The sequence below is a fragment of the Trachymyrmex septentrionalis genome, unplaced genomic scaffold (genome assembly GCF_001594115.1).
Source record: "Trachymyrmex septentrionalis isolate Tsep2-gDNA-1 unplaced genomic scaffold, Tsep1.0 scaffold14, whole genome shotgun sequence".
In the NCBI taxonomy this organism is placed as follows: Eukaryota; Metazoa; Arthropoda; class Insecta; order Hymenoptera; family Formicidae; genus Trachymyrmex; species Trachymyrmex septentrionalis.
The window spans coordinates 2,355,593-2,367,384 of record NW_017304543.1 but is presented as its reverse complement, the minus strand read 5'-3'; the positions used below and the strand labels follow the sequence as shown (position 1 = coordinate 2,367,384).

The window sequence follows — 11,792 nt, the reverse complement described above, 5'->3', positions numbered from 1 at the left end:
ATTCCAAGTTCTGCAAAAGTATTCTATTACACTAGGAATAGCGTCGTGTATCACATAGGCGTCGATAGATATTTTCCAACTAGTTCAACATTCGTTCAAACTTTTCGACTTCTCGCTCTTTTCTCTGCCGTTTGCAGTTGAATTGGCAAACGTGCGATATTTCGCGATAGGCAAACGATGACGCAGATGGAAAAACTTTATTCCATTTGTATGAAATATACACGATATTATCAAAGCTATGCCGGAAAAGCCTCTGTCTATTTTCTGACTTCGTAGTATATTTTTCTTCGCAGAATCGCAAATATCGCCGCAGGGATATTTTGATTTATCGATAATAAGGGAAAGAGGGCAATTATAAAGCAAGTCTCAAAGAGATTTTATTAATTAATTAACAAATCTTACCGTATATTTTCACAATTATTTTTAAAACTAATCATAACTGCAATATTAAGAATTATGGTTTTTGTTGTGACAATTTATATAAATAATAAAGGACTGTTTATAAATAATTATAAATATATTAATAAATATAAAATATTTAATACACATTTTTTTTTATTTTTTATCTTAAAAAGTATTTAAAATTTCTATTAAAGAGAGAATCCTTTTATTTTTATCACAAAGCAAAATTTCACTTTGTTACGGAACGTTAAAGCTTAATAATGAATTAATTTATGATGTTTCAGGATAATCAGTGCATGAGAATCAAAATTTTGGGTGACTGTTACTATTGTGTTTCTGGACTTCCCGTTTCTCGTCCGAATCATGCTTACAATTGTGTAAATATGGGATTGCAAATGATCGATGCCATTAGGTAAGAATCAAATAAAATACAATATAATAAAACTATACATTACAAACGAGAGACAGTTCGTTAGTTACATACGTTTTTCTCTACCTGATTATTCCTTAATTATTGCTTGAAGCTTAATAGGATGAAAAAAGAAACATGGAAATAATTGCGCGACGTTACTTTTATGCGCAGAGAAATGTACAAAAAAGAGAGAGTTTTCTGTAAAAGCACGTAGAACATTGCAATATATTATAGAGTGTATTCGACAGTGTTCTTTCTTCTTTCTCATTTTTCTCAAGTATACGTACAATGATGCGTATAATTATTGAAATAATATTTCAGAGATTTTTTGCCTATCCAATTATTTCAGTAACTCAATTTTAAAAATTCTAGAAAAAACATTTTTAAAAACTTTGAATTTTTTTTATAATTTTAAATAAGAATATAAAAAACATAATATCTTTATATAATATCTTTATATCAATACAATTTTATGTCATGCTGAGTTACATTACATAGTTATAAACATATATCATCATGATTGATAATAGTTGAAAATTTAACATTTTGGCATAAATCTAGTTAAATGTCTCTTGCGCTTTAATAATGTAGACGTATATGTGTGTGTGTGTGTGTGTGCGCGCGCGCGTGCGTGATTTGTCAATATTGTTCACGCATTGAAATGCGGTAACATGAATTAGAGGATTAATAGAACCACTTAGTGTTACATAGACATTAATTACAGAACAGCGCGATCGACCAGTCAACTGTTGCTTATTATCCTTGGTAGTTTTGAGAAGTCTATTCTTAAAAGTTTGCCCATTATTTTTTAATAATTGTTCTTGACATTTAACGTTTCTCAGTACATTCTAATAACAATGTCTCTCTCTCTCTCTCTCTTGTGTATCAAATAAAAAATTATTTTTTCTTTAATTATAATTCTTTGGCACTTAAATATAGTCTCTACAATTTATGTTAATATTTAGTTGCTATAATAAAGGGTACCTTTAACATTTCCGCGGATCTGATTGAATATTAAATTAAATTTATATAACAACCTAATTCATCAAACAATCGTCAAATTTAAAGGACAATGCAGCAAGAATGCAGGAGTAACATGTGTTTTCATAAAAATGCAAGATAAAAAGTATTTTCAAATTGAATTTTGTTACCTGTAGATTTGTCCGCGAAGCTACCGGCTTTAACGTTGACATGAGGATAGGAATTCACACAGGGAACGTGCTGTGCGGAGTACTCGGTTTGCGGAAATGGCAATTCGACGTGTGGAGCGACGACGTGACCTTAGCCAATCACATGGAAAGCGGCGGTCTACCAGGGTAAGACGACTCACCACTGTCATGATCCTCTCGATCTATATTGGTCTTCATCTCTACCACACTGCGGTACAACGCATATCGTATTACATACAGAACAAAGTGCTTTATTGTTATCTGCTGAACCGTCAGCATTTGGGGTATTTATTTAGTTAGGAGATTTTATTATTTTATGAAATATATTGATATAACAATGTATAACTGTTCTTATATTTAATTTCTGTTTACATAATATTGAAAAAAAAAATTAAGATTACTTTTATTGTTGTATATTAAAACTTTATAGAATTTTAGAAATTTTTAAAAATAAAAAAATGTTAGTCATTGTTTTCTTTTACAATAATAGAGGTTTTCTGCAATAAGTCATTACCTAAACTTAAGTATTAAACTCTAAGAAATTGACCAATCACATCGAATGTGAGAAAAATAATCTATTAGGATCGGTCAATTTCTTACGGTTTAAGATTTATAGCTTTATAGGTAATGGTTTATTGTAGAAAACTCATTATTGTAAAAGAGAACAATCATGAACATTATTTTAATTTTTTGAAATTTCTAAAATTCTATAAAGTCTTAATATTATGCAACAATAAAAATAATTCTATTTTTTTTATAGAAAACCCATTATAAAAAGAGATTATTGTACATAAATAATTAAAAAATGTAAATGCCCTGGTAAAAATTTTTCTTATAATTTTTTATATAATTTTTCAGAATTTCTCTATAATTTTGTAACTTTCTCATATTTTTTATACGAATTGGAACATTTTTCAGAAAATCTACATCTTTTCTCAGAATTTTTCATATATGTTAATTATGAAATATTATAAGATTTTTATAAGATTTTTTGTAAGTATAATTTCTGATGAAATGTATATAAAATCTAAAAAATTTAAAAATATTTTTTAAAAATTAGGGAGAAATTTCAGAATATTTTAGAATTCACTTGTATGAAAAACTCTGAAAGAAATGTAAACTTTCCGAATATTTCTGAGTATTTCTGAAAAATGTTCCGTTCGTATAAAAATTATGAGAAAAACTTTCACCAGAGAGATCAGTTCTCTTTTATACATAATAACGGATTACTATGCATAAATGAGAAAATAATTATGTTATTTAAATTCTATTATAAAATTTCTTTTTAATTTTAAGGAGGGTTCATATAACGAAGGCTACTCTATTACAACTAGGCGATCGTTTTGAAGTTGAACCAGGCGACGGAGGATCTCGGGAAAGTTATCTTGCTCAGCACAAAATAGAGACTTTTCTTATTGTGCCACCGAAAGTAAGTAGAAACTCGCTAAATATTTATTGTAACTTAAAATTTTCTTTCTTACAAAAACCTAATTCACTTACCTACTCACTTAGCCACTTCTAATTTTTGGTTAATAATTTATATTTGCTTAATAATTTATATTGTGCTTAACTCTTGTTGCTTAATCTTTCGCCAAAAGAAACTGTCTTACCGGTATCGCCGAAGGAAAAACACAATCCAATCTATCTCCTCATTTGCTATAGTAATACACACTTTATCTTCATCGGTATTAATTATACAAATAAAGATTGAATGTAAAAATTAGTTTAAAGAGCAATTTGCAGTAGTACGTTAATTTATATTGCAAAAAAATAATTTAGAATATTTTAAAGAATGCATTTTTTTTCATTGAAAAAAAAACAAATAAGTATGTAAGTATAATGTTAATGTAATACTTCACGATGTAAAAATTTCTAAAAAAATTAACTATACGATTCTTAAAAGTTGTATTTTTTTGTTTTTATTGCAAATAATAATATTAAATAATTTTTTATAATTCTAATTTATTCACTTTATAATATTATTTGAATGTTATATATAAAATAGTAAAAATTTTAATTCTTTACAAAAAAATAATTTACTTTTAACCAAATTACATTCTAAAATGCTAAAACTTTCGCGACAATTACATTGAACGAGGAGAATTTAACGAACAGTGGTTTCCTTTATGAGAAGGAATAGAAGATTCGCATTAGTATCGCATTGAATAATTTATCACAAAGTGATGATAAAGTTCGTCGCGAAACAAGAAATCCGAGTAAATTAAGCCGTGCCTTATCTCTGTATAAACGAAGTTTAAATCATAATGCTTCGTTTATCGTCTCAATAAATATGTATCTTAAAAGCTCGTTAAAAACTTGTTTAAAAGCTCGCTAAATCGCGTTTTTCTTTCAGCGTACCATGCCTTTTACTTTCCTCTACATACGAAAATTATGATTATGCAAAATATAAATCTTTGATGTAATAAAAATGGAAAATTCTTCCTTGTTATGATTGAAACTTTTCTTTTATCGTAGAAACATTTATATTACTCTTTGTGTGTAAAGACGGATATTTGATAATAATAGTGACAGTGATTGATATCCGTTGCTTGAAATTCACTTGTCCTATCTTACAATAATAAGATAAATGTTCTCCTAGCAAAGATATTTTCTGTAGATAATTTTTTTTGTAAAAATAAAAAATTTAATCTTATTTGAAATATTTAAAATAATTTTCTCTCTGACGAGAATTCTAACACACATATACATTATAGTTGCGCGTTAAAATAAAAGTATCTTCAGAAAATTTGCTTTTTACTCTCTACAGAAAAATCGAGAAGAAAATGGAATGGAAAATGGTGGAAATCGTATACAAGGACCTGGACCAATACCTTCTAGGCATGTCTTACATAATTCTGTATAATTCAATTCTTATCAAATTAACATTTATGCAAAAATGTTAATATTGTAACAGTAATGGCTTCACAATAAAAGCTTTTAGCTAAAAGCTTTAATTGTCAATATATTATATGTTTCATGATAAATTATGAATAGAAAATGTATTAAAAAGAATTAAAAATACACATTTAAAATATTTTATTTTATGATATGCTATTCTTTGAAATTTATCTGTTATTTTAATATTATAGATCAATTATCTTGTTAAAAATAATACATTACATTATATTCCTAGTTTTTTTTAAAGAATAACAAACAATAACAACATTATATAGAATTTATTAATAACAATTTCAATAATAAATGTTATTTTTTTATAGATCCAGACCTAGTAGCAAAATGACAAAATATGTAGAATGTTGGGGTGCGGATAAGCCTTTCGCTAATATAGCGGAAGCGACATTAGCAAAAAATATTGGCCTAACAGTAAGCTACTATTTTATTTCCATAAATATTTTAATAAAATAATTAAAATGTACTTTTTTCGATAGAGCATAGCAATGATCGAATCGAATCTATTGGCAAATAATGCCAGCTGTTTTGATACACAGTGAGTTACATACGTATACATACCTATATTTACTTTATGTCAACATTATATTAATAGAGAAATTAAGATTATTTATTTGACATCATGTTAATATCACACAAAAAAATCTAGTTTAATCACTAATAGCTTAATGAAATTTAATAATAATTGTATCACTCTTCTTTTCATTATCGCATTTCTACATAATTACACGGTATGCATGTAGCTATTATTAGATACAATTTATTATTTTACTATCCCTTTCGAAATAAATATTATATAATTTTTTTTGAAACGACAAACATGAGAATCATGCTTACTTATATTAAATCGACTAATTTGTAATACAGAAATGATTTCTATTTTTATGTACATTGTAGACACTGGTGTGGCGGAAGTGAAGAAATTTCGCCTTTTACCTTTTGGTTCAAGGAAAAAAGTCAAGAACAGCTATATCGAGAGCAGAGAGATGAGCAATATCTTTGGTATGTTGTGGCCTCCAATGTGGTTTACGCTATCATGTTCTGTATCCAAATCATCTATCTACCAAGGTGAACTACAATTTAATCAAATATTATTAATCGACAATTTAAAACTATTTGATATTTGAGTTAGTTCTCACTTTCTTATTCTATTAACTCTATTACTCTAATATTTTAATATCATAACTCGTAAAAAAATCAATATTTCTATATCTTTACAAAATAAAACTATATTATTAATATAACTTATCTTTTTAATATTCATAAAATAGAACTATTATATTGTTAGTATATTTATTTAATTAGGTGATTTATTTTATTTATATAATTTAATTAGACATATTGATAATATTAGATACCGTAGAAATGTGTGTCGTTTTTCTCCCTATAAACATCTCTTGAAAAAAACGACACGAATTTTCCGCGGTACCTAATATTTTAACAATTAATTTATCAAACTTAATTAATCTCTTTCATTAATTTATTTCTACTTAATATTTTAAAAATCAATCTTATCGTTTATTTTCACAGAAGCATCATAGTTTACGGTTGCTTTGCAGCTGGTTTAGCATCCCTAATTATATTCGCTGCAATTTCTTGGTTTAGTGGAAAAACCGACTCTGAAAATACTGAAGAAACGACAAATCAAATCGCACTTAGCCGGGGTATTAGAATAACAGTATATTTGATAACGGCACTACTAGCTATCGCATCATCAGTCATTAGTCTGATCGAAGTTGATTACATTGCAGGATACAATATTGTACCAGTGCGTATATTAAAAATTTTCCGATTATTTACGTCTTTAAAAAAAATATATTGCATGGTTATCTTAAAAAATTTTTAACAATTCCTTTTATATTATTTATTAAGTGGAAGTTTTAAAAAGCATTATTTATCATTATTTTTGTATTAATATAAAACTCTTTTAAGACAAATTTATACGTGATTACCTATTTGCTTTTAATAAATAACATTTTCAGGTATATATATATTCTCCAGTAATAGCATTAGTAATTGGCTGGACACACTTGAAGGTCGATTTCTTGCTGAAGCTAGGCGTAATGCTCCTATCCGTTATCATAATACTCGTAATCTTCTCTCAAGCACCAGTAATCCAAATGTATTATGAGAACAAGGCGTCAAGTGGCGTCAAGTAAGTAAGGCGTTCTAAAAATTCAAACAGCACATGAAATAAATCGCAAGTTCGGTCTTGCAATGTTACATGAGCCACATTTTCGCAGGTTTTATGGCGTCCATTATCTGATGCAAGTGGGATATTTACTCGTTCTCGTCAGTCTGATATTGCACATTCTCGACAGACAAGTAGAATACACATCCAGAATGGATATTTTATGGAAGAGTAAGTTGAGAGTCGAACAAGACGAGGTAGAAACTATGAGAGGCATCAACAAGATTCTCTTGGAAAACATTCTTCCAGCACATGTGGCTGATCACTTTTTAGCTACGAGAGCTATGCAGGTCAGCTCTTAAAATTGCGATTTTCGAAATTATTTTCATCGTGTATGCAATGAATTAATTTATTAAAAAGTAATAATTTTGATAAATCTAATTTATATGCCATAATTAACGAAATTTGCACATTTCAATATACATAATTGATACATAATTAATATTCGATAAGCACTTAAAATATGCCACAAAATAAATGTGTAGAATATTCAAACTAGTTTTTTATTCTGGGATCATGAATAGGAAAAAAGTTATAACAGTTTAAAGTAATTAGAATTTTGATATTAGTCATACTTTAAAAATTTTTTTTCGGATCTCCCAGATAATATTTCCGATCATAGTAATTTAGGAAAATCAATAATTTAGTAAAAATCAATTAATTTATTAGTGTATTGATATTGAAGGAAAGATTATTGTTGTCTTCTAACAGGAACTCTATCATGAAAGATATAGCAGCATTGCTGTGATGTTCGCGTCAATTCCGAATTACAAGGAATTTTATGACGAAACCGACATAAATAAACAAGGTCTCGAGTGTTTGCGTCTACTTAATGAAATCATTTGTGACTTCGACAAACTCTTACTCAAGCCGAAGTTCTCGGGTATCGAAAAGATTAAGACGATAGGTAGTACTTATATGCTGGCGTCCGGCCTGAGCCCAGGAAAAGAAGATGGTGATGGCAAAGTAAGATTATAAAATTAAATTTATAAAGTCGAAAATTTAAGTAATTTCTTTAGAAACCTGTTCTCTTTATAACGTTCAACAATGATCAATGTATACCTTAATTAATTTTGATTTATTTTTGAAAAGCTAATCAAGTAAATATTTATCATGCATAAAATAATTCCATATGATAAATCGATATGTATACATATATGCTTAGAATATTTTTTATTATTTTTTATTCTAATAAAAAAAATTATTATAAAATAATATTGTTCTTCATTTGTTTTATGCAGGACCTATTGAAACAACAAGACCACAATGTGATCGTTCTCGTCGAGTTTGCCATCGCGCTTATGACGATTCTGGATCAAATCAACAGAGATTCTTTCCAGAGATTCAAATTGAGAATAGGTAATAACAGATGAAATAGAAATTATATTATATAATTATCATTAACGCTTTCATTATTAAATTCTTTTTATTAAAATACCTTTTTTAATTTAAATATTTTTAATAAGAATATTAAACGATAAACAATTGCGTAATGAATTATATACATATATTAACACTTGTCAATTGTCACTTTAACTCGGTGAAATAAAGAAGTAATATATTTTTATTGTAGGCTTAAATCACGGTCCGGTGATAGCTGGCGTTGTAGGTGCCCAAAAGCCGCAATATGACATTTGGGGAAATACGGTAAATGTGGCTTCTAGAATGGATAGTTGCGGTGAAATGGGTAAACTTCAAGTCACTGAAGACACTGCCAAGATTCTTATTAACGCCGGATATGAACTTATTTGCCGAGGACCGACATATGTGAAAGGCAAAGGAACTCTTACAACGTATTTCGTGAAGACACCTTTTGACGATAAAGGAGACAACTATTAGCAATGAATCACGAATCATTAAAACAGATTAAATAGATTTAAAAAATCAAATTTTATCTCATAATCGAAAAAGATTTCTTCAATGGTACTATCGATCTTTACAAAAAAGCGAAGTTCGAAACGTTGCAGGGAATAGAATTTCGCTTAAGTCATCTAGACGAATAAGAAAGATATATTGAAAATCAAGTGTGATTTTAGAATTTTAACGCTCTATTTATCTGTTTATGTAAAATCTGTAAAATATTTATTATATTTACTCATTTAACTTGTAAATAAGATTTTAATTTCGCGAGAAGATATAATATAAAGGAAATTACATTATTTTTAAATTTATCATAAAAATTGAAATGTTTGCAATATATATTCAATGTAATAATAATTTTATTATTTTCCATTTGATGTTATATATTAAAGCTCCTGTTCACTATCACAATTTCATTGTGATAAGAAATAAGTAAACAAAAGCTTTAAAGAAAAAATAAATAATCGATATATGATTCATAAAAATATAAATATTCTAAATTACTAATTTTTTAATGTTTTATTTTGCATTTAAAAGGAAACGACAAATAGTATAAATAATTATCATTGTTGAGAATTAGAAAATGTGTGTCAGAGACAAAGCAAATGATTTTTTACATACATTTATTTTTTACAAGGTACCCCAGAATCATTGCAGAAAAATTTCAAATTCACAATTTTACTCCCAATCCAGCGTTTGACTTATGACAAGTAATCATAAGTATACCGTACCTGTCTAAGTAGATTATCTGTATATATACGTATGTCTTCTTTATGACATCTTGACAGATGTAATTGTAACACAATTATTGAGCTTCGATAGCTCATGCCCATGGATTCTCATGGGAAAATAAGTAGGCACCCTTGCTTTCTGTGTTCTATAGCCGCTTATCGCGAAAACTGTCGCTGTTATTCTTTACACAGATTACGAATTTGAAATCCGTTTATGCGATGAGGGATTTCCGAAATCTAATTTTACGAGTTCGCCGTTCTTACATGGAGCTACACAGCATGTGTAAGAATTAATACATATAGGAATGTATATATGCGTATCGAAATATTATCGCAGCTCTCAAAAAATATCGATTATGTATCATAAATATATATTTTCTGCGATAAATAAATTTCGAATTTCATGAAGAAAAACAGTGACAGTTCTTCAATCAATCATCTTGATATACATTCAATGTACGATATTGGTTTATACAGCTAACATTTATAGGCTGCATTCAACAGAAAAAGTAGCTTTACACACACAATTGTTGTAAGACTTTTTAATATGACTGGTTCTTGCACTTACTTCATCAGTGAATCTAATATATAAAGTATAAAGTAATTATATTATTGAATAACCTTTCAATAATTGTAAAGCTGCTTTTTCTGCTAAGCCATCTATTTTTCTTCACAATTCGAAAATATTATAAATGTGAATAAAAATACGGTAATAAGATTCACTTCGATTATAACATTATCATCTCTTATAATTAGAGAATAAATTGGATAAGTTTTATTTTATAAAATGTTAATAAACATTATAATTATTACGACGTAACTTATTAGATAATCAGATTGTTCTTAATTAAATATCTAAGTTTGTATGAAATAAATGAAAAAATATGTGATTTCTTTTAAACAAAGTATGTGTTTTTCTTTAAGAAAAATTTAATTTTTATGCAGTATAATTTTTGCACCATAATCGACTAAACATGAAAAACTTTTAAACTTTTTGTCAAATGTTAATGAGGTTTCTACGAAGACGAAGAAAGGAAAAAAATGTAAGAAAAAACAAAACGACGACAAGATTAAAACTGATGATTTAGTCTAATATCAGATATATGGAAACAATGAAATTGCGTAAAAGCAAAATAGATACAAATTTTTATAACATCGTAGGTTTATTGTTTATGCGTAGCACGAACCTTGGTTTTGCAAGCACCACTCAGGTTCCAAACTATCCGCGTTGATTTTTTGTAATTCAACGAGTCTCTGACGATGCTTCAACATTCTGTGTTCAGCGTGATGCCATTTGGAATTCGGCTCGCTCCATAATCTTTCAGCCATCGCGGCCGATCTTGGCCACAATTTCATATCAATATTTGCGCTGTCCGCCTGTTCGGTCCAAAGTGCTGCTTCTCCACCTATAAAACAAATACATATAACACAAATACATGATCAATCAAATTGTAATTATTCAGCGTATCAATGTTATAAACTACATGCGTTATGTCGAATATAAAAGTTAAATCTGTATATCTTTTTTTATTAAATTAATTTATTTAATCAACAAGTTTTAATAATATTTCTAACCGTTCTCTTTTTCTTTTGAATGTATTAAGATAACACAAACAATTTTTAACAATGCAACAATAACTTTAGATGTGATCTTTATTATTTAACGTTTTAACATTATCTCATAACTCACAATTCATAAAGTCTTAATATTTTAACAGGGAATTTACCTAGAATGAGATGCTTCTTATTTCCGTATCCTTGTTTCTTGATCATCTCTAACGGAGAATTTTCGTAGATTTTTTGCCATCCAATGTACGGCGAGCACCAATTATTGCCTTCGCCTATCCAAGCTCCAAATCTATATAAAAAGAAAAAATATAATTAATATTTAATCTTAAGAAGCTTTAGCATGTATATTCATAGAATATATTTAACATGACAATTTATTAGCGTGATAAATAATTATTAATATTAATTTTTTATTTACAAACAGTCAAATACTGATACATTTCTAATAAAAATTTTTTAGAAATTGTCACATAATTTTTCAGAATTTTTACATAAATTTTAAAAAGATTCACATCATTTTTATATAATTTTCTAATTGTTCAAAAAAA

At 27.7% G+C, this 11,792-nt stretch overlaps 2 protein-coding genes across 3 annotated transcripts in view; one reads left to right on the top strand and one right to left on the bottom strand.

Annotated features, from left to right (window-relative positions):
* The window catches only part of LOC108745567 (adenylate cyclase type 2), a 40,631-nt gene extending 31,502 nt beyond the window's left edge, over positions 1-9,129 (top strand). For both annotated transcript variants that reach the window (XM_018481790.1, XM_018481791.1), the window contains 13 exons: positions 687-814; positions 1,972-2,130; positions 3,280-3,412; positions 4,751-4,821; positions 5,202-5,307; positions 5,373-5,431; positions 5,791-5,961; positions 6,424-6,661; positions 6,876-7,048; positions 7,137-7,374; positions 7,796-8,050; positions 8,326-8,443; positions 8,658-9,129. In XM_018481790.1, the coding sequence (XP_018337292.1) occupies positions 687-814; positions 1,972-2,130; positions 3,280-3,412; positions 4,751-4,821; positions 5,202-5,307; positions 5,373-5,431; positions 5,791-5,961; positions 6,424-6,661; positions 6,876-7,048; positions 7,137-7,374; positions 7,796-8,050; positions 8,326-8,443; positions 8,658-8,923 (2,115 nt within the window). In that variant the 3' untranslated portion in view covers positions 8,924-9,129. The remainder of the gene's footprint in view (positions 1-686; positions 815-1,971; positions 2,131-3,279; positions 3,413-4,750; positions 4,822-5,201; positions 5,308-5,372; positions 5,432-5,790; positions 5,962-6,423; positions 6,662-6,875; positions 7,049-7,136; positions 7,375-7,795; positions 8,051-8,325; positions 8,444-8,657) is intronic.
* A 1,514-nt stretch (positions 9,130-10,643) lies between these two features.
* LOC108745569 (chitooligosaccharidolytic beta-N-acetylglucosaminidase) overlaps positions 10,644-11,792 on the bottom strand; it is an 8,645-nt gene continuing 7,496 nt past the window's right edge. The window contains exons 6-7 of the mRNA XM_018481792.1: positions 11,403-11,533; positions 10,644-11,081 (exon numbers count right to left, since the gene is read on the bottom strand). Of these exons, the coding sequence (XP_018337294.1) occupies positions 10,846-11,081; positions 11,403-11,533 (367 nt within the window). The 3' untranslated portion in view covers positions 10,644-10,845. The remainder of the gene's footprint in view (positions 11,082-11,402; positions 11,534-11,792) is intronic.